The sequence below is a fragment of the Talpa europaea genome (assembly GCF_964194135.1).
Source record: "Talpa europaea genome assembly, chromosome: 8".
Classification (NCBI taxonomy): domain Eukaryota; kingdom Metazoa; phylum Chordata; class Mammalia; order Eulipotyphla; family Talpidae; genus Talpa; species Talpa europaea.
In genome coordinates, this window is record NC_140075.1 from 25535008 (window position 1) to 25561148 (window position 26141).

Sequence of the window (26141 nt, forward strand, 5' to 3'; positions counted from 1 at the left end):
CAGTCTGCCTGTTCTGCTCCCCACTCTGTCACTGGTGAATCCTCTCACCTACTGCACCTCTGACCAACACCCCAGTTCTTGTATGCGCGCGCACACACACACACACACACAGACTCCTGCATTACTTATTTAAAATTAAAATTAAATGTTTTCACTAATGGCTTTTAAGACAAAACATATAAAATGTGTGAAATGTGTTAAGAGTAGACTCCAAATCGGTAGCTCAATACCTTCCCCTCATACTACTCTCTTTTTTTAAAAGATTTATTTTTATTTATTTATGCATACAAGAACTGGGGTGTAGTCCAGAGGTGTGGGGGTGAGAGGATCACCAGAGACAGAGTGGGGAGCAGAACAGACATATCTACTAAAATATACTGCTGAGGGGAACAGTGGGCAAGACAGCAGAGGTCTGCTGTGCATTGTGGGTCACCTCCCTGGCAGGGGATGGAACTCATGCCTCAGTGGCTGGTGATAGCTTGATCGCTCTGAGACTTTAACCCCTGTACCACCAGGGAAGCCCCTCCCTACTACTCTTAAGTTAAATAAAGAATTAATCTTAAATCTTAGAAGGCACTTTTTAGAGCATAAATAGGCTTGACTCATTTTTACAAAGTAATGTTCCAGACAGAAGTTATTTAAATGACTATATTTTTGAAGGATCCCAAGGTCCTCATTTCCTCAGGATTTCTGGGAGGCACAGTAGCTCTGATTTATAGAGGAACATAAACTGAAGCCTGAAGACGTGGGAAACCAGTTCTGGTTTACACAATGAGTTCCCAAGTGGGGAAGAGGGACTTTTGCCTTGGTGCTAAAATGAGAGCACTCTCCCAGCCCTCAGCTGTAGAACACCTCTGCTGGCCAAGGGTGGGGTAGGAGCGGGTGTGAGGTCGCAGTCAGCCTTCTGGATGATGATGCCTCGAGTTGGTTGAGCTCGGTCAGAGAGGATATATAAGTCATGGTAATGCTTTGATTTATGTCAGTATGTGGCTTACGCTCTGTTAGTCCAGCTGCTTTCTCCCCTGTTCCTCTAACAGGCAGCCTCATTACTGGAGATGACTGTCAGCTGCTTTCCCTGCGTAGCCACCATCACATGCCTCACCACCGGAGCCTGGGAAGCCTGACTACCAGCCAGCCTCTCTGAGGCATGAATAATTAGGTAGGCATAATGGAAGGCACTCACTGCACCCTCCAATTGCAGAAGCCCATTACAGAACTCTGCTACATCAGCTTCTATCTTCCAAGGGGGGACATCAGAGGATTTTCATACAAGGGCACTGTAACTCTAGACAAATCCAATAGGGGTTTTCATAACTGCTACCAAGTCAGGGAGGGGTCAGACTTCATCAGCCTCAGCCTGCAGCCGAACGAATATCCAGGAGACATATTTTTCAAGCAAACTCCCACGAAAGACATTCTCGCTGAGCTCTACAAACTCACGGCAGAGAGGGAGCGACTGCTGGCCGATCTGCTGAGCTCAGAGCACATCCTGGGGATTACGATGGGGAACCAGGAGGGGAAGCTGCCGGAGCTGTCTGTGAGCATGGCTCCTGAGGACGACTCTTTCCAGAATGCTGGCGACTGGCACGGGGAGACTCCGGTGGGTTGTCTCAATAAGAGAAGGGTCCATGGGAACAAAAAGCCCCGGAGGTCTGGTGGAAGGAGAGAGAGCTTCGAGGACCTTCCCCAGAAGAGGGCAAGAAGGAAAGGGCGTGGGGGCCAGGAAGCTGCTCCTCAGACAGGCAAGGACCACATCTATTCCAGTGACTCTCTCCCTCATTCTAGAGCTAGGCCTAACCTTCACCTCCTAGAAGAGAAGGGCACCTTGCTACCAAATGAGGCAAGTACCTCTCCCCTCCCAAGGAGAGAGACTGCCTCCCCAGAAAGCTCCAGGACACTGGACTCTGACTCTGGCTTTGGGAACTTTGGCACAGCTTTGGAGAAAACCTGCCTTGGAAGAAGAGGGCTGTCCTCTGACTGCAGCTCTGAGGAGTCAGGAGCTGGAGGTGCTGGGGAGCTGCAGAGGGGGCCTCGCAGGCTGCTGCCTCAGCAAACTGGTTTATCTGAAAGTCACAAGGACCCGGAGAAGCACCCGGAGGCAGAGAAGGGCCGGAAGGGGAAGGCCACTCAGCGGACTTGCAGGAAGAAGCCTGTTTCCAAAGTGGTGGCCAGAGTCCAGGATCTGTCCACTCAGGTGCAAAGAGTAGTTAAGACACATCCCAAGGGTGAGGGAAGGATTTCCATTGGCCCCGGGACCCAGGCTGAGTTTATCCCCAGAGCAGAACTGTTCACCCTCCCAAGAGCCGAGGCTGGAGCCCCTGGTTCCAAGCAGCAGGACAAGAAGCAGCAAGGGGACAGGCCATCACAGGGGTCGGCCAGGGAGCATGTGCTGGCCAGCACCCAGGGGGCTGTGAACAAGGTCCTCCGGAAGGTTATAGAAAGCGAGAAGTTAGATGAAGCCACTGAGGGGAAAAGATTGGGCTTCCCTATCAAAACAGCAGCCACACACCCCCTCCCGGACACCAGGAGCAAGAAAAGAGTAGGGCTGCCTGTCAGTGGCCACAAAACTTTGTTTCTGCATCTGCCCCACGGTGTAGGCCCTGATTCCTCACAACCCAGAGGTTATGAGGAGAAGCTGTCCCCCCCAGCACTGGCAGCTCTCGGCCTGGTATTTAATAATTCATCCTCTCAGCCCACAAACAAACGGGTGTCACCTGTTCCCTCGCCTTCCTCTCCAAAGCTTCCTGGCCCTCAGCAACACCACAGGATCCTCCGGGTCCCTCCCTTGCCTGTCGAGAGGGAAGCCATTCTTGATGACTCTGCTGGTAGAAAGAGTGCTACCTCCTTTGCGCACCCCCCTGCTGACACCTTGGAGTCATCCTCAGCAAAGGTCACGGAGACCAAAGGAGCCAGCGCGGCCTCTCTCAGAGCAGGCCAACCACGGCTGGTGCCCGGGGAACTTTTGGGAAAGAGCTTGGGGCCCGGGAAGACCACAGCTTGGCTGCAGCCCCGGTCACCTCCAGGTTAGTCCGGTTCAAAATGCTTTTCATCTGTTTCCAGGTGATTCAGAAATTTGTGCTATTCAAGGACTGGCTAATGAACAATTAACCAACATTTCTTAGGCCTAGTAGTCAATTGACCTTATAGCAAGAAAACCAGGAGAGGGTGAAGATGGATGAGGATGGTGTTGACTTACGCATCAGAGGTGCTGTTGCTTCCAGAAGCAACAGCTTGTAAATGTCTTTATTTTATTATTATTGTTTAACTTGGGAATATTCTATAGCTGTCTTCATGGTTGCTTAGCACATGACCCTCCCAGGTAACAGTGCCAGCAACTCGTTGCTGCTTTTATGCTAATACTGGGGAATTGGCCCTTTGACTTCCATGCTGCTGGAGTGCTTGGGTTTGCAGAAATTCATGAAGCTCTTGTGTTTTTGTTTTTTTTTAGTAATCACCTTTATAAGTGTTATTATTTTATGACAAAAACTTTTGTTTGACCAGAAGGATGGATTCAGTCCATTTTGAAAATACTTGGTTCAATTTACTCTGTTTTTAAAAAAATTTCTCAAACAAGTATGAAGTAATTTTATTCCAAGGTTCTGTTCTATTTATGGGTTACTACTGTTACTGGCATAACATCATTTCTTACGCAAAAGGTGCCAAAGAGCTCATCTGGCTGCGACTAATGTAATTTAAAATTGTACATGAAAATAACTTGGGAGACATTGTAAGTGGGTTCACTAAGACCACAAAAAACAGTGTGTGAGCAGTGCCACTCCTGTACCTGTGGCATTTTCCAGGCCAGTGTCACCAGAGGCTCCAGGGCTTATCTGTCATTGTGTAGTGGCTTCTTTTTCAGCCCTTTCATAGCATATGGTCAATGCTTTGTCTAGCGATGAACTCGTAACATAACATGGTCTCTTAAAGGGAGAGGTACAGCACCTGAAACTTTTAAGACAAAAATACACACATAGAAAAGAAGGATTTCAAATGCTTTCTGGATACTTTCAACCCTTGACATTTTGTAAGTTTCTCTAAATCACGGGTGCAGGGGTGGGTTTTTTAAAATGTGGTGAATGCTTTTCATCGTGTTTGAAATATGTTGGTGTTAGTTTGATAATACATGTTGTTTTTATAATACAACCATTCCTCTTTGCCTGAAAAGTCATAGAATTGTAGATTTAACATCATTTTTCATAGAGCTCTGGTGACGAAGGATGCTGGAGCCTTCAAAATAGTTAGAAAGGAGGTTTTCTGCAAATATCAGATGAGAGACTTTTGGAGGCATGGGGATGGAGTGGTTGCTGAGACTCTGAAGGGTCTTTTTAGAAATCACACCAAATTCTAGGATTGTGTGTGCCCCTCAACCAGAAATTGCATTAAATGCTCTAAGCTTCAGTAAATCCTTTTATCCCCTGATTTGGAATTATCTTTTTATTTTATTTTCCTTTTTCTCTAATGTAATAAAGATATTATAAAAGCCCCATTATAGCTGGGTCAAGACAGGCACACAGAGAACAGTCAGTTTCTGTGGTAACTGACCATGAGCCCCCTGAATGGCAAGTTCAACTGGGGGTCTTGCTTCCCCTGGCTGCTCCACACACTTGCTCACAATTGTTCCTTTACTTTAGTCCCTTGGGAATCTTCATAGCACTTTCAGGAACCAGTCATTAGTATCACAGGGATTCCCTTATAAGAGACCACTTGTGTCTCTAACCCTGTGAAAGTGGTTGGAAAGGGGAAGGTGAATATGAATGTGGAGTGACCCCCTTTTTTTCTGGCATGGTTAGCTTCTTTTTTGCTGGGACACTCCCCTAGGACAGCTCCCTCCCCCACCCCAGGACCCCCAAACATCATCATTTGTCATCCTGCCTTTCTTTGAATAGCATGAAAAGCGGGACTTTCCTGCATAGTACAATTGATCGGTAGCATGTACTCTTGTCCCTTTTTCCCTTTAATTCCCCTTTTCTGTGGCCGTAAGTCCTCTTTATAGTCTGGATCCTTCACTGGCTTCCTGTAACCAGTGGGCCAGTACTGGGAGAATTTTTCTGCTTCCAGGTGCCTTGTTTTCCACTTATTTCTCCTTCCAGCTCATCCCAGCAGAAGTCTCGAGACAGTCTCCAGCAGCCCAGATGCCAGATGCATAATCCATTTACCCTCACCGAACAGTGAAACTATATCCAACTCCCACCTTTTTCCCATGTTAGCTATTAACCAGGTTGAGTTTATGGTCTGTGAACACTGATTTCCTGTGGAAATAGCATCTAGGTATTTTTTTGAAGTGATGTGATTAAGATTATTGAAAGGTCTCATTAACTACTCAAGTAAGAGATTAAGTCTGGCAAAAGTAATCAGATCTATTTCCAGTTGGAAAACTCTTTAGTATTATAGGCAAAAGTAGTAATTCCCAGGAAAGAGTGAAATCCACTTCTCCCAGGCTCAAGTTGTTCAAGCCAAAATTACTATTCACACAGGAAATAGCATATCGATATTATAGAGACTCTAGGTCCACCTCTTATTGTCTTTGTAATTGTCCTAATTCTTCATTCCTAGCAATTTCTTGTCTGGTGGTAATGTGATCATAGAGAATATGCTAACAGTGAATGGTGGCCAGATTTGGCCTCTCAAGGTATCTCCCTCTCCCCCACCTTGGTAATGATTTATTTCGTAAAAATAAATCACTGCATTTTGTAAATAGTTCTTTATTTTGCTGATGGAAAGTGCTGTAGAAGTCCCCAGGCCTTGTGGAATGTGCTGTTTCCTCAAACCTTGAGGGGCTCTAGCTTTGTTAGCCTGCAGAGCAGTGTCCTCCGAGCTAGGGGCTGAGATTCTTATCCATTTTGTTTGCTTATTTGAACCTTTGATCTATCTGTAATAGACCGTTTTGATATCAGAAGAATCACAAGGACCTTGGCTCACTATACTCAGGAAAGTGCCTTTTGCTTCATGTGCCCCCTGAGTAATCTCATGATCTTTTTCCCTTTGATTGAAGTCACTGAGCAGTGATGGAAGCATGCGCCCCAGGCATGGTTCTTCTTGGTGTTACGAATCATTTGATCATTTCCGTGCCCATCAAAGGATGTAGTTATTGTCAACTGATTAAAAGCTTAGAGATGCACTTGTAACAGGTTTTATTATGTCTAATGTTATGGACATATATTATGGGAAGTAGATGTAAATTCTTCCCATGTTAGTATTGAGGTTTGATACACTTCCAATCAAATTTTAGAGAAGCGTCACTGCGTTAATGGGTATACACAGCCATTTAAGATTAATAGAGCGGGCATGAAGCACATAGAAAATTAACTTTAATTAATGTTAAAGAAAATAAGGTTCAAACGTTGCATGTATCATAGTATATCCATATAAAAAATGCAGGAATTAAATTATCAGGAAGTGGGTTGCTATATTCTTTTGAGAAAGTAAGAGACTCATAACTGGAACTACGTAACGTTGTTTAACAGACATGCTGTTAGGAATTTAACTTGTATAAACAGGTACACTGGTGACAGTGTGTGCATAAGGTTGTTTACTGTAGTGTTGTTGGTAGTGACAAAAACAGCTGGAAAACATTTGAAAGTCTATCAGTAGAGAAATGGCTAATAAATTGTAGTTTATTTATACTTTGTAATATTCTGGAGTTAATCAAAGTGATGAACTAAATCTTTACTACTAAGTTGCAGAGTTTTATAGCACATGCTCTCAGTGTTTATAAAAACAGTTATCATCCTTCTTTCTATATGGGTATATATGTTTAATTTGACTTTAAATATCATGGAGACAGATGTAGAAAGAGACTAGCCATTATGTTCACATTCTTCATCTAAGGTGAATGGGGAGATGAGGTGAAGGGGAAGGAACCAGAAGCTTTCGGGAAGACCATTAACTTATTTACATATTTCTACAATGGTTCATGGGTTGTGCTGAATGTGTCACCTGCATGATTTTTAGAGAGCTTGACTGCTTTTTAAAGAAGAAAAGAAATTCAGAGAGAGAGAGAAAAAGAGGTTAGGGGAGGAGAGAGAGAGAGAGAGAGAGAGAGAGAGAGAGAATGCATACATTTGACTTATGGATAAACTACAATTACTGTATTTTCTGCATGTCCTTTAATAAGACACGAAACTCAGCATGAGAATGTAGTTTTGCTGCAAAGAGAAAGGCAGAACTGTGAAAGCCATGCCTGAGAAGAACCAGTCATGGAGGAAGGACAGAGCATAATCCAGAAACCAAAAGAAGAAGGCAATTAGAACGGCTTCTGGATTAGACAGGATACTCTAGGAAACAGATCCCTGGGCCTGAGGGAACATGGGCAGCACTGGTCCCTGGAATACAGATGGGAACTTAACAAGAGACCATGTGACAAAAGCAGTTGACCTGTGGTAGAGGCAACCCACAGACAAAGAGGCTGTGGGAAAAAATATCCTGACCTCAATCTTCTTTGATCTTCTGCCTGGAAACCTCCTGTAACTGAACGGGTCAACCTCCAACCAATTGAACTAACAAGGCAGAGTATAAAGGGAGCTGGTGGATGTGATCTACAAGGTCAGCCTTCCAGGCCCAAGAGTGGGGCCAAGAATGGATCTGGAGGGGCTGGTGGGAGTTAAGATGATGCTGATAAGTTGAGCCACAAAAACCAAGAAATGTCAAAAGATGGAATAGTATTTTAAGTGAGCAACAGGTTAAAGAAGAATGTGTGTGTGGTGCATGTTTTGTTACCGAACAGTGGTGGTTACCTTGGTAATAAGTTATTATTGTAGAGCTTTGTTTCTTTGTTTATGAACTTTCTTCTTCTGAATTTGATTTGATTGACTGTCTCTTTTATTCTTTAAAGTTCAAACACTGAGGAAGTGAAAGAATAAGATCTTGTGATGCAGAATTCAGAAAAAATTTACTTGGTTTTGATAAACAAAGCTCTTGTATTTAACAATGATTGATCTCACTTTGTACTTGTTTGACTTTTGTGCAAAGCCCAAAAAAGAATTTTTAAATATCTTCCCCAATTATCTCAAACTAAGAATAGCTAACTAGCATATTTTCTACCAATGGACAACTTGTATTTTGAAGCCAGTTTCCATATACAATAAACGATGAGTATTTCTTTAATTCAAATTTTGTTTTTTGGAAGGGAATATAATCAAATACCAACACCATGAACAAGATCTGATGTTTTAAAAGCCTAGGTAAACTCTGTGTATGTGAATTTCCCCCCAGATTTATATCCAATTATGGTTTGAGATAGCACCTGCTGTTGAATTGTTCTTCACCTGTCTGTTTTCTATTCTTGAATTCAGAGTACAAGATTTAAAGCAAATGTGGTAGTCTGTGGCTCTAGGCTCCATCTTTCAATCTAGAGGAATTCTGAAGATACAGAAATGGCAGGATTAAAAGTAATAGCCACTAGAAAACCTAAGAGAGAAGACCATGTTTTAAATAACTCAATGTTTTGGAGAAAAATTTATTGTCTGTGTTCTTTTCACATAACTCAACCATTTTTGCTTCGATATATCTTTGGTTGGGGTATTAAAAGGACAAACTTCTAAGGTTGTAAATTGTTCTCTATAGGCCTGGAGTCTTGAAGAAAATACTTGATGCTGGATCATATTGGGGTTCAGATATTTATTGGAAGTAGAATGACTTATGAGGTCCTTGAAGATTCTTGTGCAGGAGGGGTGCACAGTGGAAGGAAGAATATGATGGCAGAACAAGTCTGGGCCAAAATGTGCCCCAACATTTTCTCGTCCTTTTAGGTGTATCCCTACACTTTAGGGAGAATGGGCTTTGTCATCAGAAACTCAACAATTTTAAGAGAAGCAGAAGCTTTCCTGCTGACCAGAGAGAGAGCACAGCCCTGACTTCAGTGGTCTGGAAGAGGGTGTTAGCCACCCAAGGATGGCAGAGTGACAGAGCAAAAGCGTGGCAAGGGCAAAAGATGCCCAAGCCCTGGAAACCTCAGGAACCACTGCAGGGCATTACTGGTGGGGGGAGGGCCGAGAAAAGACTGGACTTTATGTTAAGCAAGTGAGTGAGAGCTGTAGACTTTTAGATTCTTATTTCTTTGGTTCATGTGGCACAGTGTTAATGCAACATGGTACATCATCCAGGCTTCACATTTTTCCTAAAATATTATGATATGGGTTTGGGTTGTTAGTTTTAAACCTAAGTTAAAATTTGAGCATGGCATTCGGAGGGAAGACTCTGAAATAGTCACATGAGTGATTCAAGTTTCCAGGTAAGCCCAGGGGACTTGCAAAGAGAGCAAATAACACGTGCGCTCGAGCCTGCGTGCCATCTCCCCTTCAGACATAGGTCTAGGCATGTCTGGATAATTAGATGCTTAGACCTGTCAACAGTCTTTTGCCTGAGTGCCCAGAGGGTTGTCAACAGGCAGAGCTCATCCTAAGGAAATCAGGACACTTGAGAAGGTACCAGCCTGGGGGAGGAAAACCACTAAAACAGCGTCCAGTATATGCTCCGGATTTCCTGCTGATTCAGCCCGTAAGGACTCCTGCCTGGATCATATTGGGAAAGAACTGCAGTAAAAAAGCAGTGTGAAAGTTTGAAGAGTAATTCTACTAAAATTTTCTTAAGACATTGAAGGCAGGGTCTGCTTACTAGAGTGTGGCAAACTGTGGATGAGAGAACTACTCCAGGTGCTGCTGAAGTAGTGTCACAGGGAACAGGGTAGAAGGAAGATTTTTTTCCTTCTCCTAAGAAGTGGGCGAGGCAGGCAATAGTGCCTTGGGCATCACATCTGGCACCTTTGCAGTAGCAGTTCTGGTGACAATTCCAGGTGCATCAAGAGGCACCTTCAGCAGGCAGGGGCATGTGTGGCCCTGGCAGTGTAAATACTCCTCCCCCTGTAACACTTGTATGTCAGGCCTGGGACAGCCCCTGAATCATAGTGGAGGTTGATGATGGCCACTGGGGAGAGGAGGTTTGTAGTAATTATTTGGGATTGGAGAAACTTATTTATTGATATCACGGATAGAGGAAGGAGGTAAGGACTGGGTGTGTCTCCTGGGTGTTTTGTTTTTACTTCTGAATAAGTTAATTTCACCATTAAAAACAAAAAAAGAGTCACTGTTAGCAGCCAGAACGAGAGTACTGTAGTGGTGTTGGGCGATTGCTTCTGTGAGATGAGCACATCTGATTCCCAGAATGATTAGGAGAAATTGGTGTGTTGGGGGGAGGGGGGAAGGGAGCACTCAAATTGGCAGAAGCAGACTCATCTGGGATATGTGCTCTGTTATTACTCCCCTGACTATAAGTGCTAAAAGGAATAATAACATGTTCATAGAGTTTTTTTGAGAATCAAGTGATGTTGATGAAAATACTTCATAAAACATTAGAAAATAATCACTATTATAATTACAGATCATTGTTGGTTGATAGGATCAACAAAGATTTTAATTATCTACTCTTTTTGGTGTTATCCAAAGTAATGAATTTCTGTTACAAATAATAGCTTGCACCTCATTATTCTCTGTGGATTTCTTGATTTGCTTCCAATTAAAGCTGCTGCATTTGCTTCTTTTTTTAAAAAAAAAAGTGAATTAACTTATATAACATCTTGATCTCTTCTTGTTTTGTGTAGGTTAATTTTGGATTACTTGTAATAAAAACTTGAGGGTGAGGATCATATATGATACTTCTGATATATACCCCATAGAATCTAGCTTAAAAACTAGTTCATTCAATAGCTTTTGAATTTAACCGGGGGGGGGAGGAGTAGTTATTGTTGAAATAATAAGTAACAAAAAATTTGTAATTGCATTTCTAATATTAATGTACTTCCAATATGAAATCATGAATGAATGAATGGATATATAGAAAAAAGGAAAACAAAGGTCCCCTTTCTTTCTACCAATTTGTTCTGAATCATCTGAAGTCACATCTTCCCTCTACAAAACTTTCAATTTCTGCAACTAATAATAATCTTGTCCATCCCTACTGATTTTCAGACAACTTTTTTGTTGTTAAGACAGTAGATTTTTTGGACCTCGATTGTCTGTCTGTGCTTTATGTTTTTATTTTATATATAATATTCTCTCAGTGTTTTGTTTGTCAATCTTGAGTTCCCATCAAGCTTTTGGATGCTATCTTATGCTTTGGTTAGATGATTTGCATTGTCACAAGGTACTCAACATGTGTTGATTGACTACATATTGTGATTGTTGGCTTTAATTAAAAACAACCCTATAATGTTGTAAAGGCAGGACCTGGACACAGGGCGGGTTTTCTGATTCCATGCAGACCGGGTAAAGGAGGAGTCAGAGTCCTCAGTGGTTTTGCAGGTTTTTATTGGGGTTCACGAGGCATATGGCAGGCAGGGGTGCTGGCTGGGGGGCTGGGAGGCTGGCAGGCTGGCAGGCCTCCCAGCCCCCAGCAAGTCTTCACTCTATCTGGGCTCTCCGGCCTTCTCTGCTTCTCTCTCTGCTTCTGCTACTTCTTTGTCGGCTTCTCTTTCGGCTTCTGCTGCTTCGGCTTCTACTGCTGCTGCTGGCGTCCCCGTGACGCCGCCCTTAAAAGCACAGTCTTAGCTCAGCTGAATCCCATCTACCTATGCCCACACCCTATTCCAGGTGCCCGCCTTCAGGCATGCATTCAGGACAAGGATCCATCATCTATCCTGATGGCGGAAGGGCAGAAAAGCCTGATATTTTCTTTACCCTACAAATGTACAAGTGATAAGGCATGGCTGTGTCATGTTGCCCTGGGAGGACAGGGTCACTGGGTATCCCTTGGCTGGTGGGGCACGCAGGAGAGTGCCGTAGGTTTGCGCCTGCTGTGCTCTGGGTGTCTCATCTTCATTCACAGCTATTGCTGCTGGCAATAGAACACCTAGAATTGAAACAGATGTCTCCTTATTTTTATTTCTGAAAAAGACCTCTTCAAAGACAGGAATGGTGTCACATTTGTCATTATTTCCCTGAAATCTGGTTCAGTGATGAACACATGGCTGGTATTCAATGACTGTTTATTGAGTAAGAGTAGATGAGTGATGAGAAAACTTGACCTGCAAAATATTAATGGGCAAGTTTTTCCAATTTGTCTTTTCTTAAACAGAATGAAACTGGTTTCATGCCATGTTATGTGATGATTATCATGTTATTTTGGCAGATGATAATCTATTTTTAAACTAACCTTAAAATTATTTATCTCTCAGCCTCCCTGGTGGCCTACGGGGTTAAGTCTCAACACCATCACTACTCTGACCACTGTGACAGCCTGAGTTAGATCCCTGGCCAGGGAGCTGACCCACATATGATGCAGCAGACCTCTCCTGTCTCTCCCGCTGCTCCCCTCAGCAATGTATTTCAGTAGATCTGCCTGTTCTGCTCCCCACTCTGTCTCTGGTGAATCCTCTCATCCCCCTCGCCCCCACACATCTGGCCTACTCCCCAGTTCTTCTACTAAATAACTAGATATTTGAAAAAAAAAGTTATTTATCTCTACATAAGAAGCTGAATGTACTAAGAGGGTAGGAATGAAATTAAATGATATTTGGTCCGTAAAGTCTCGTGATTTTTGTGAACAAAGGAACTTTTTTTGTAATTAGAGTAACTTGACACCATGATCGATTTTACCAGAACAAATATTTTTTAATCTTAAAATGAGACTTAATCTTATTGTCAAAAGCAGTCGCTGGGGGGAGTCAAGCAATCACACTCGAGATGGAAACCAGAGGCGGTTAATGTTTCATGCATTTCGCTGATCACAGATTAACCATGTTGTGTTATGAATGATCAAAGGCTAGCACATTTGCACCAAGATACAATTTATGACTCAATACGTGGGTGAACCAGATGGCTGGGAAGTCCTTGTAGCTCACTTGGCTTTGATTCAGAGGTTCCCCCAAGGCCCACCTGCTGACTGCCTGGTGTTCACCATTGAAGTTCTGTGTGAAAGCATTGTTGCTAGTACACCTGTGTATAATGGAAATGCGTGTTGAGGTCCCATGACTGATATCTAAAAGCTATGCACCATTTAAGTCATATTAATTTGCTCATAAAACTCCTCTCACTACCTAGCAGAGAAGGATGCAGAAGTCTAGACTGGGAAAGGAACTGGTATACCTAGAAAATGGCATGAAAATTTGAGGCCCCAAATCAGGAGGACTATGTGAGAACAACAGGGGCCTTCATTACATTGGCAAAACCTCTTTGCCATATAACATAACCGAATATGGAAAGTATATGCAGTGGGAGCTATATGCATATTCACAGGTTCAAGGAGAGGAATTATTGGGGGAATGTCCACTGAGGGACAGGAATCGAGGGGACTGTTTCAGAATTCTGCCTACCACAGTTAGTATCTTTCCATTCTGTGAGACTCACCATTCTCCTGTTCTTATCGTTTGCTGCTTCTAGCAGAACTTTGTTCTTCCTACTTTTCCTATCTGGATCATACTAATCAGAGTATGTTGGGTAAGAATGTCGGTGCTAACGCTGATCATCTTTGTGTCATATCCAAACTGTGCTACCAACCAAAAAGATGGACAACTGCCTCAATTTCCTCATCTATAAATGAGAGTGGTAATAATATCTATAGAGTAGGGAATGTATTAACTAGTTATGGGTTATTGTACAGGTTAAGGGATATCATGCATTTAAAGGACCTAACACAGTGAATAGAAAATAATTCTCCAAAAATGTTTAGGTATTAGTATTTCATTTCTCAGTAATTTTAATCATGCCTTTATTTTTCTGTGAGGAATACTCTGATAAATTCTTATGAATACTTAAAAACCTGTTCTGACCTTGCAAGCTGATATCAACCTTTGTTTAATGTTTGGAAGTCATGTGAAGGGTGTAGAGAACTCTTTTCAGCTTTTCTGTAAGTTGAAAATTATTTCAAAATAAAAAGTTTGAAAAATAACCTCATTCTTCCATTTTAAGCCTTGTTATTCCCCTCACCGCAGAAAGAACATTTTCATTCTACTTTCATGGAACTTACACATGATATTTATCACATTATATTTGATTATTTGTTTACATGTCTTTTTAGAATATTTAGTCCATGGGGGTAGAGACTAAGCTGTATTCTTTGTATCTTCAGTAGTTGGCATCACATTGCGTATTGCTTATGGCCTATCTTATATATGTATATATATGCTGACTCTTTATAATAGCTAAGTAGTTTTGGGCATATTTTTGTTTATTGTGTACAAGAGATTCACCAGTGGCAAAATGAGATGGAATGGTAAGAACCTGCAGGAGGGTCGATGTGGGACAGAACAGTGGTTAGCAAAGTGCAGTCTCTGGCAAGCACCAATTTTAGTCACAGCTGGAAACTTGAAAAAATGTCTTACATTTATTAGCCTGCATTGCTTTAATAAGAAAGGTAGAATGCTATTCTTGAACACTTCCTTGTCTGCCATTTGTTGCTGTGATTACAACTTCTTTACCATCAATCATAATATTAACCATTCTGGCCTCAATACAGATGTCTTCAAATAAATACTGTGCCTACCAAGAGCCAGCTGCTGCCATGTGGTCCAAGATGCAATTTCTCCAAATTGTACTTAAGCTTCCATGAGGTTTTTAGTATGTAGCTTTTATAGCTAGTGTTGTATTATCAGCAAATATTGGTGGAGCTATTGGACTTGTCTACTTATTAAAGCATTACGGTCACACACCTGTAGCTTTATTATAAAGATGATCACTGCAGTTCTGTTGCCACCTTTCTAATTCCTTTAAGAGCAAATATGGAAAATCATATGATAAAGTTTTGACTAATCTCACAAAGAGCCTGAAGCAGAAAAGCATTTGTCTCTTTGCTACAGCCATGGTTGAATCTTAGCCTCTATGTTAATGGAGAAAATCACTTCCTTATGTCCTTTGGTCAATATTATCCTGTCAGAGATTTGGCGGCTGCCCTTTCAGAACTCACCTGTCTTTTGGTGACTTTTTCTGTTTCATGCTAAGCAAACAGTAAGTCACAGAACTCTTCAGTTGACTAGCTTAGGGAAGAAACCCCTGCCTGGAAATCAGGAAACCCAAGTTCAAATCCTGCCTCTGTCAATTACTAATTATGTACCTGTGGCTGAGAGCCAACTCACACACTTAAGAGGTTAGTAATGTCACTCTTTCGGAGTTCCTTTGAAAATTAAATGAGGCAGTATGCATGAAAGTGCTGTACAATTGTAGGGAATTGTTTTTATGATTAAAAATGGCAGCCCCATAACAGCAATCATTTTTCAGTTACCCTTAGTGAGCTCAGTGGGTCCCTATGCCAAAGAAATCCAAAGTTATATGGACATTGTCTGCAGACAACATCCTGGGAAACTGCATTTGTGTTCTCCTTTCCCCTGGAGGCAGGTTTACTGTCATGTCTTCTAGGTGGGGAACCAATAAAGCTAATAACTTTGTATTTCAAGGCAAAAGATGAGAAAGTGATAAATTGAAAATGGGGGTAAGAATCCAATGGGTCTGTAATGGTCTTGTAATATATCACATGGTAATAAGGTAATAATGTGGACTCAACATTAGATGCATTTGACTGGCTCAGCAGTTGGGGGAGACAACAGTACAGGATCAGTTCAAGGTTTCTGCCCCAAGTGACTGGGGAGGCAATTCTATATTCACATACATTCATTCTGCAGCCAGCCAGGCAGGCCGAGTCAGAGTATTGATTAATGGACCTTTTTCAAAATGTAGAAAGGTATCATGAGTCACAGGACTCATTACAGCTCCCTGTCTTGTGTGGGTTTTTTTCTTTTCAAGGTCCTGTTGTCATGCCTGACCAACTGTGCAGAAAAACTGAAATGAAGAGAGGTGTTAGATGACAGAATCAAAGCTTGTTAAGTTCTTCCTCTGCTAAATGGAACAAGATTAAAGTCAAAAGGATACTAGAAACATCCTGCATTTAGATTAAAATATCCACTTACAAGTGAAGGACCTAGGAGACTCCCATTTCAGTTTTAGTTGGCAACACATCGATTTTGAGCCAGTTGGGGAATGCGGTCATCTAAAACACAAAGTCAGGTTGCATTAGTAACAGATACATTCACATCAAGGGAGCAAATGTGCTCCTGTACTCTCCATAGTCTGATAAATCTGGAGTTTGGTATCTAATTACAGGTACACATTGGAAGGTAGCTCTTGACAAATTAGGTTACAAAGTGAAGACCAGAAAGGAGACATTTTGGAGATTATTTCATTGGAAAAAGAATCTAAAAAAAGAGTGAGCCAATGCAATCGGAAAGGGGATACATGACAGAGGTCAAGTAGTGGATGGTATGTGTCTGCCACCTGGATGCCCCTAGTAAGATCAAGGACCTGGTTTTCTCAGTTGCCAGAATGTTGCTGGCTGATGGCTCTCAGCTGAGTCCCTCCCCAGGTACTGCCCTTTGCCTAAGGGAGCTGTCTGCCCAAGTTTCCATGTCTGCTCCCTCCTCACGGCAGTGCCATTCAATGATGGATTTAGGTATGAGGAGGTAAAATCCCAGTCCCATTGCCTTGTGGGGCACAACTCTAAAGTGCCAGTCCAGCTTCCGAGCACCCTGTGTGATCAGCCCAGGCCTCTGTTGCAGCTCCACCTCCTGCCCTACCCTTCCTTTGTTGCTCTCCTGGTGGTGTTCCCAAAAGCACTGCCTTCTATACCTCCACACAGTATGTTTCCCTATAACTGCTGACATTGTATAGACTGGGAAAGGATAAATTATTCACTATAAATGATGTTGGGAGAATTGGTTACCCATATGGAAAGAAAAGAATAATATTGGCACTACTTTATACTTGTACAAAATCTATTTCAGGTAGGTTTAGAACCAAAATGTGAAAAGCAACGATTTACAGCTTTTTGTTTTTAAAGATTTATTTTTTTATTTATACAAGAGCCGGGCTATAGGCCAGATGCACAGGAAGGTGAGTGGATTCACCAGAGACAGAGTGGGGAACAGAATAGGCAGACTGACGAAATACACTGCTGAGGGGAGCAGCGGGCGAGACAGGAGAGGTCTGCTCGCCATGTGAGTTGCTTCGAGGCCGGCAGTGATCGAACCAGCACTTTAGAGGCTGCGGACAGCTTCACAGCACTGTGCTCAACTGCCTGCGCCACCAGGAAGGCCCAGATTTATAGCTTTTAATAGAAAATGTGCAAGGCTTAGGAAAGGGTTTCTTAAGAGCACAAACTAAAAATGATTATTGGTGGGTTTGTCTATATTAAGTAATATAAAATTAAAATCACTTGACTCTGACAAATGATGTCATTTTTAAAACTCTGTTGTAAGAAAACCTGGGAAAAGATATTTGCAGCACATATGACTGGTAAAGAATTAGCATCCAAAATATATGAAGATTTTATATAAATTAATGAAAAGGCAAACTACCCCAGAGGAAAGAAATGGGCCAGGAAGATAGTTCACTTAAGAGTAAGACTGGATGATGAATGAATGTATGAAGCTATGCTTCTCCTCACAAGCAGTTAAGGAAATGACAACTAAAACAAGAACCTATTTTATACACATCAGATTTTCTGTGCCTCTAGCACTTGACTAGTAAATGCAGATTAGATGGGCAAATGGGCCAGTTCCTTGTCCCCTGGGCTTTTTTCATAGGATATGATACCTCTTCAAATTGAGAGCTAAAAAGTCAAATGCTCTGTAAAGGTTGCTCATTTTCTTTTTGAAATATGCCCTCAAATTAGTTCGAGATAGGGCCTCCCTGGTGGTGCAGCGGGTTGAGCGCAGCATTGTGAAGCTTTCGGCAGCCTCTGAAGCATGGGTTTGACTCCCTGCGGGCCAGGGAGATACCCACATGGTGCAGCAGACCTCTCTTGTCTCACCCGCTGCTCCCCTCAGCAGCGTATTTCGTCAGTCTGCCTGTTCTGTTCTGCACTCTGTCTCTGGTGGATCCTCTCACCCTCCTATGCCTCTGACCTGTACCCCAGCTCTTGTATAAATTAAAAATAAAATCTTTAAAAAAAATTGGTTCCAGATAAACTGTTTTTGAAAAGATTTTTAGATTAATCACTACCTGCAATGCAACATATGGTTAAATGTGGTCACCACCCTCAATTTAATTAAAGAGGATAAACAGATAAGCTGGTTCTTTTAGATGACAAGTTGCAAAGGACAATAGAAGTATTGTTTTTCTTTGTTATTTCCTTGCTTTTCTCCCAGGTGTATTCCTCCCTAGTCGTACTCTCAGGATTTATTTTTAGTCCTGAAAAAATGAAAGAAGAATACTTTGCCTAGAGAGATAAAATATGTTGACATATTTTAAAAAATAAAATATCTCCTTCAGGAAATCGAAGTCTTTGGAAACATACACCCTCAAGGCATTTGAAAAATTTCTAATTTTTTTTTAAATCCAGAGGAAATTTTACAACTTCACATGGGAGTATATGATGTAGTTGATATTTGTCACCACTTATAGTGATTACAAACTATTAAAGCTATGAGAGATCCTGTGGTTGAGCACTTTGACGATAGTGTAAATAATCAAAGTGAGGTTCCATCAAAAGTGCTGTAACTGTTTTGTGGTTAGAACAGTCCAGATCTTCTAACTTCAGTTTTGGTTCTTTCACTTTCTCTAACTAGTATCTGGCACCAAATTAAAGGTAACAAGAAGCTTATTTGACTTTTTCAGTGACTCTGTCTTGCAAAACATACTTCAGGTACTTGGTTTAGAGCTCTTGAAATTTCCCCAAGAAGCAATTGTCTGGTGACCTCTGTAGCATTAATAATTAACTTTTTATTTGCCCATTAAGTAAATTATGATTAGGTCTCTGTTAAGCATAATAATCTTATATAGTAATTGAAATATCATTAGTAATCTCCCTAGACTTCCATTTTCTCACTGGTAAAATGAGAAACTTAGAATAAACCTCTGAGGATGATAAACTTTGGAGCATCTTTTAGCTGCAAATATTTTGGTTCTGCAATTGTAATAACAGAGGATTCATCCAGAATTTGCTTGTCTTTGCAAATTCTGCATGAATTCATGTGTGTGTGTGTGTGTGTGTGTGCGTGTGTGTGTGTGTATTTGCTTGGAGTGCTGCTTAACAAATAAGGTTTTCTTATTTTTTTTGAAAAGTCATCTATAGCTAAAGTGCTATCTTGTCTTTCTGTAAGGTCTCTAGGAATCTCACTCCTTAATCTTCATATATGTATTTTATATGCTTCATTTGGTCAGACTATGATTTTTTTAAAACTATCTGAATTATAGTTGTTCAAATCTTACGATTTATCTGTACTTGACTGGATGCATCTGAGGTTTGAGAGAGGCATTATAGAAGGACCTGGGTGGTTATTTTGTTACTGGGAAGCTCATTTTTGGTCAGTAACCAAAACCAATTTAGGGGGGGTGAAACTAGGGGTGCTCAGGGTCCCCAAACTTATAAGGGGCCCATTCTGAGAGTTCATGCCACCTGATAAAGGCAAGGAAAATATACTTTTAATGTGCATGAAGATTTTTAATTGGCAAGAAGCATATATATATATATATATATATATATATATATATATATATATAGAGAGAGAGAGAGAGAGAGAGAGAGAGAGAGAGAGAGAAAGGGGGGATTCCAAATAACAGACTCATGATTAAACTCTGAAATCGCTCATCCCCCTCATAGCCAAATGCCTAGTGATCAGGCAGGGCACAGAGCTGCAGAGTTGCCAGGAGAACAAGTTCAAGGCACCTCCCAGCAGGCAACCACAGGAAGGGACTTAAGTGGTCCCAGAGAGCTGGGACAGAAGGAGGGTCAAAGTATACCATACAAGCTGAATCCACCAGAGGGCCAGGATGACAGCTGCCATTGTTTGCCTGCCGAAAGCGCTAAAGTGACCAAGAGCAAGGGCCAGGTACAGTCTTCCCAAGTCTCTACTTCCTCTCCATTCCACATCAGTATATATCTGCCTCTTTCCTTCCTCATTCCTGGCTGCCGGCTCTCTCAGGAGGTTTGTCTCATGCAGTCTGGGAGCTGTAGTCCAAGGCATCTGAGATGTTGGCAGCACACAAGGGGGGCAGGGAAAATGGCCCCCATTCCCATGGCCATGGCAAGGGTACCCCCTCACAGTGACACATCCTGTAACTGTATTTGAATCTGAATTCTGCTGCTCTAAAGCAGGTAATAAAACCATTCTTAGTTTCAGTTTTTTCATATCTATAGTTTAACAAAATGGACATCACGGGTTCTTGCGAGATTGATGTCATGTTCTGCACAGTGCCAGGCACATGGTGATCAATCACACAATGAAGGTGTTCCAGGTGAAACTACATACTGGAATTGCTGCTGGAATTTCTCCTTTCAGAGCTGACCTTCTGCTTTTCCTCTTGGCCTCATGAAACTCTGAGCACTTTGCTGGTAGTATTCTAGCATGTGTGTATTCAAAGGACTTTTTTTTTTAAAGATTTATTTATTTATGTTTACAAGAGCTGGGGTACAGTCCAGAGGTGCAGGGGATGAAAGGATTCACCAGATACACAGTAGGGAACAGAACAGGTAGATTGACTGAAATACACTGCTGAGGGGAGCAGCAGGTGAGACAGGAGAGGTCTGCTGCGCCATGTGGGTAGCTCCCTGGCTGGGGATTGAACTCGTGCTGCTGAAGCTGCAGATAGCTTCGTAGTGCAGAGACTTAGCCCCTTATACCACCAGGGAGGCCCCAGACTTACTTTTTGATTATATGTTCAAAATGATCATAATTTGATATGCTCATGAAGATAAAAGCACATGTTCTGATTTCCACAACAAAATATGGTTTCTTTCCCCACCTCTCACTTGTGTAGAAACAGCATGGCAAAATGGCTGGATATCTGCGTCAGAATAGACCAATGGGCAGGATCCTCTAGAAAGGAGAATTAGTAGATTGTGACTTTCTTTAGTAGAGGGTTTTGTCTTTTGCATTGCCTGCACCTATAGCATAAATACATTCGATAGTAAATGTTTTATAGAGCTTGTGGGAAGAAGCAAACCTCCTTCCAAATCTGATGATAAAGATTTGGTTCTTAAAAGGAATATTATTTAATTTTACAAGCAGAGATTTACAATTTTCTGCCATGTTCATAATGTTTCTTATATAAAGGAACAAATAAAACCAGTGGAGGCTGCCCTCAGCAAGGGATGACTGCAGTTCCTGGCAATGGATGAGGAAGTATGTTCCATATCAGACGACACACTAGGGTTTACAACTGGTTTATTATAAAGAGGATCTAGGACTTTCTATTAAAACTCACTGAATCATATCATTTATAATTTACTGTTTCTATGCTTAGATTAATGTGCACTGAATTGTACATAGTTCTTCATCATTAATTCTTTTATTGTCCATGTCTTTTATAATTTTAATGACTGTAAAGTCATAAGTTAAAAAATAGTCCTTGCCCTGGGTAATGTTCTAACAAATTAACAGGCCTAACCTAATTATTGTAAACAAGATTTTGGTGGCCAGGACAATGAAACCAGAATAAACAGTTGTCTTACAGAATGGCATTACATGAGGATTAATTTTTTAAATGAGTATAAAAACATTAAAAATTGCTGATTTTTCTAGCAGCTTTGTTTACTGGATCGATACATGTGACTTTGCATTCCTGAAGCATTGCATTGCTGCCCATGAAGATTCTTATCCAAAAATAAGTTTTTGGTCTGTGCTCCACTGCTGGTCAGAATTGATTATTACAACTACAAGTTTTTGTTTTTCTGAATGATTGAAAAAATTTCCTCTACTGTACACAACTTATATTATCTCTGCCTGCATTTACCAAAATATTCTCTCATCCTTTTTATTGCTCCATATCACCGAGAAAGGAGATTGGAAGAATCTGTTCATTGTTAGTCAATTTCCAGAGCCAAGCTCGCTTCAGGAAATGAGACCTGGGGAATTAACATTTATTACGTATCTCCAATGGTTAGGCCTTTCATTTAACCCTTAGGAGTCTGTGCTTCTCCCACCATCTTGTGTGTGTTTGTGTGTTTGCGTGTGTGCACGCACAGAGAAAGAAATGCAATTCACTGAAAAAGGTCTTGTATCAGTGTAGATTTGGGTATTTTCCTTCTCCATTTTTTTCTTTGAATTTTTGTCTTTAAGAATTGCTCAATTAGGGGCCTCCCCTGTGGCACAGCAGTTGAGCGCTGGGTTGCAAAGCTGCCCGCAGCCACTGCAGCGCCGGTTCGATTCCCAGCTGCTCCCCTGCCACCGGGCGAGGGTCCCACATTGCGTGCAGACCTCTCCTGCCGCCCGCTGCTCCCCTCAGCAGTGTACTTCGGTCCTTCTGCCTGTTCTATTCCCTGCTCTGGCTCTGGTGAATTCTCTCACCCTCCCGCGCTTCTAAGTGTACCCAGTGCTTGTATAAATAAATAAATAAATCTTTAAAAAAAAAGAAAAAGAATTGCTCCATTAGGTAAGGGCTCTATGATGACAAAAAGGTAATTTTGCCAATATAAACCATTTTGATGCATGTCTAATCTGCCAAAATGACCTAAAGTGCCATACATTGATGCATTTTAGATCTTATAAGCCAGAATTTATTCTGAGGAAGAATGACATTGCTAGTTTACTCTCTTCACCTTTTCCATCCCCAAGCAGCTTGCTTTGTTTTCCCCAACTCAGGTGTCCTACCAGAATACTCCCTGCCTCCTGGGGAATTGTGCTGGTTGGAGAGGGAGGCTCCTCCTGTTTGGGGTGTGCTGAGGACATTTCTGTGGAATCTTGAGTAGCTCACAGGTGGGTTTCAACATTTTAGTAGCTATGAACCACAGCCTTGGTTGGTTAGAAACCAAATTATTTTCCTCATCAGATCACATTTATTTGTGTATAGATTCATTATAGTTGGGTTGAGTGTGTAAACTGACCAGTATGATCAAGAACTAGGTTCTAGGTGTGTGGCTTACTGAGCACATGAGATAATATTTTTCCCATTAGGGGAAATAAAAAGGATCCATGAAGTTTCAAGTGAAGAAGGTGTGTTTTAGTATAAAAGGTATAGATTATTTTAAAATGGTAAGGTAGTGTTTTAAAATGTAGGTTCTAAACATTATAGAGACATACATCCCATACTTGCATTTAAGACTCAAACCATCATTTTACTACAAACACCCCATCTTAGAGTATTGTTGCTAAAGAGCTGAATCTATAGATAATTAGACATGGATGTACTAATATATAGGGCTGACTTTCAGTTCACAGGAATTGTGGGGGCTAGAGAAAGAAGTTAAACACCACCAAGAGCCTCCCTGGTGGCACAAGGAGTTAAAACACAACCTATGAAGCTACCCGCAGCCACTGCAGCACAAGTTTGATCCCCAACCAGGGAGCTACCCACATGGTGCAGCAGACCTCTCCTGTCTTGCCCGCTGCTCTCTCAGCAGTGTATTTCAGTAGATCTGCCTGTTCTGGTCCCCGCTCTGTCTCTGGTGAATCCTCTCACCTCCTCACCTCTAACCTGTAGTCCAGTTCTTGTATGCATAAATAAGTAAATCTTAAAAAAAAAAAAATTAAACACCACCAGAAGCCAGCAAACACATGAGCAGGACTATACTGGGCTTTTTCCTTTCCTCCTTTTTTAAAAACTCATGTGTAACTGCTATGTAGCATTGTGCACATTTGAGATATACAGAGGGTTGATTTAAAATATTTATATAGGGCCTCCCCGGTGGCGCAGCGGTTGAGCACTGGGCTGCGAAGCTGCCCGCAGCCTCTGCAGCGCCTGTTCGATCCCCGGCTGCTCCCGGCCACCGGAGGAGGATCCCGCATGGCGCATGGACCTCTCCTGCCGCCTGCTGCTCCCCTCAGCAGTGTACTTCGGTCCTTCTGCCTGCTCTGCTCCCCGCTCTGGCTCTGGTGAATTCTCTCACCCTCCCATGCTTCTGACTGTACCCAGTGCTTGTATAAATAAAAATAAATAAATCTTTAAAAATAAATAAATAAAATAAAATAAAAATAAAAATATTTATATAATAATAATGTGACTACCACCTGTGCTGTTAGCTAACACCTCTTTCACATCACATAGTTAATCATTTCTTGTAATAAAAATAATTAAGATCTAGTCTTTTAGTAACTTGAAGTTTATAAGGCATAGAACAAGAGAGACAGCTTGGGGCAGGGAGTGGAGATAGAATGTTCTGGCAAATATATAAATATATAAAAAATATATTAAAAAAACTTGCAAATATATAAAAAACTTAAGGATATGACACCCAAATGTAATATATGGATTTTGTTTGAAAAAACCATCTGTAAAAAAAAATTTTTGAGACAATGGGGAAAATTGAATATGGATGAACAAGAGGTGATAGCAAAGAATAGCTGCTCACCTGTTAAATAGGATGATGGCATTGGGAAGACAGCAAGTCCTAAAGTAGTTTTGTTCAACATTGTTTTGTTATAATGTTGATGGGGAAAAAATAGAATCCTGGCAATGTTGAATGAAATGACTTATTCAAGAACCTGTTTTCATTATACTGGTTTCACTGAAAGTTGCAGTTTCTATGAACATATCAATTTGAGGAAGTAACTGAAAATAAAACAGTAGTTTTCAGATTCTGGGCTCCAGCTAGCATCACCAACATCACCTGGGAATATATTAAAAATGAAAATTCTCAGCCCACTCCAAGCCAACTGAATAATAAATGGAGGTGAGGAAGCAGCAAAAATGTGAGACTCACTGATAAAAGAAAAGATCCTTATTTTTAAAGAGGTGCAACCTGGTGTAGTAGGGGTGAAAAAAATATAAGATCTGGGAATGATTTGACAACACTTAAGTTAAAGAAAAGAACTTTGTGAAGCAATTTTGATAATTGCTGTGTTGCGGTAATGTGTTTGTGTATTATATGGTTCTATTTTGTGTGTATTTAGAAATATTCCTTAGAAAAAGTTTTGGGACCCTTACAACACTTAAAAAAAGGGACATCCTTGGGACCCTTACAACACTTAAAAAAAGGGACATCCTTCTCAGAAAGAAAAAAGAACAAACAACTTGATTTTAAATTTTATGAAAACTTTTTAAGTTTTTCCATTTTGCCTAGGAGCAAACTGATTCTTAGTCCTGACTTTGCACTAACCACATTGCCTGGTGGTCTTTTAAAGTCAATTTCTAGAAATATCTTCATACTTATCTGTGAGATAAGAAGGTTCAATATGTGATTTGCAGGAAGGTTCTTTCAAGTCCGCTGTTCTCCACTCAGTGAGTGTTTAAGAGAGTGATTTGGTAGCCTTTCTCAAATCGAATTTGTTCTGTGGGTGATTCTCTTTCTCTCTCCCTCCATCTGTTTTCCATCTGTGAGGATGACAAAATTCTCTGGGATGACTGAAGCCCTCTGACAGAGTAGATATGGTATGACATTTCATGAAGCTCTCTGGGAATGGATGCCTTTCAATTGTGTCAGAGCAGAGTTGGGAGCTGGTGTTTGCTGTAGGCCCTTTTCCTTGTCCCTACCACTGCTATGGCCATCAGCCTCTCCTACAGGGAGGGACATGGCATAATGCAGTAGACACTGATATATGAGTGGGTTTGGGAGTCCTAACTCATAGCTTTCATACTTAGAGATCCCTATTGATTAGAATAACTAAAGTTGTGTGCCCACTTTAACAGGCACAAAGGGTGTCCTCACTCCTGGGAGGATTCAGGTTATGTAGTAAACTGAAAATGAAGAGTGGCTAGAGTAATTCAAGCTTCAGTATCCAAGTCAGGGAGTTAGACAAGAGGAATGCAATGTCTCCCTGGAAAAGACTTTGAGGGACACACCCAGGTTGGTTTTAGGGATGGCAAAGGAGAAACTGATGGAACATTGGAACATAATATATGCATTGGCTTCACATCACATTGGCAAGAAGGAAGAAAGATGAACAGAAGGAAGCTGGTGGGGACAGGGAACAACAGCTGCAGAGTCCAGCAGCCAGGAGTAGGTGCCTTATCCTCTAGATTACCTGATCGAAATCTGATTCCACAAGTGAAGGCACTCAATGATCATGTTGCTACCCACAGAGCTGCTGTGGATGCCTTTCCCCAATGCTGGCATTTGCTTATTTTCTCTTCTCATGTTCCTCCATTCCTCTCATTTTCCTATATGAACACAGGTCTTGCCTGACCCACAGCACACAGGGTATGTCTAATTAACAACAGGAATTACAGTTACTTATTAAAGCACTTACATACCAGGCACTGAATTACAGATGAAGGAAAGGAAGTCAG

General features: G+C 41.5%; 1 protein-coding gene across 2 annotated transcripts in view; it reads left to right on the plus strand.

The window, feature by feature from the left end:
* Positions 1–1168: 1168 nt before the first annotated feature.
* The window catches only part of FMN1 (formin 1), a gene marked incomplete at both ends in the record, with an annotated part of 376429 nt that continues 351456 nt past the window's right edge, over positions 1169–26141 (plus strand). For both annotated transcript variants that reach the window (XM_084239702.1, XM_084239703.1), the window contains one exon: positions 1169–3023. In XM_084239702.1, coding sequence (XP_084095828.1) covers positions 1169–3023 — 1855 coding nt within the window. The remainder of the gene's footprint in view (positions 3024–26141) is intronic.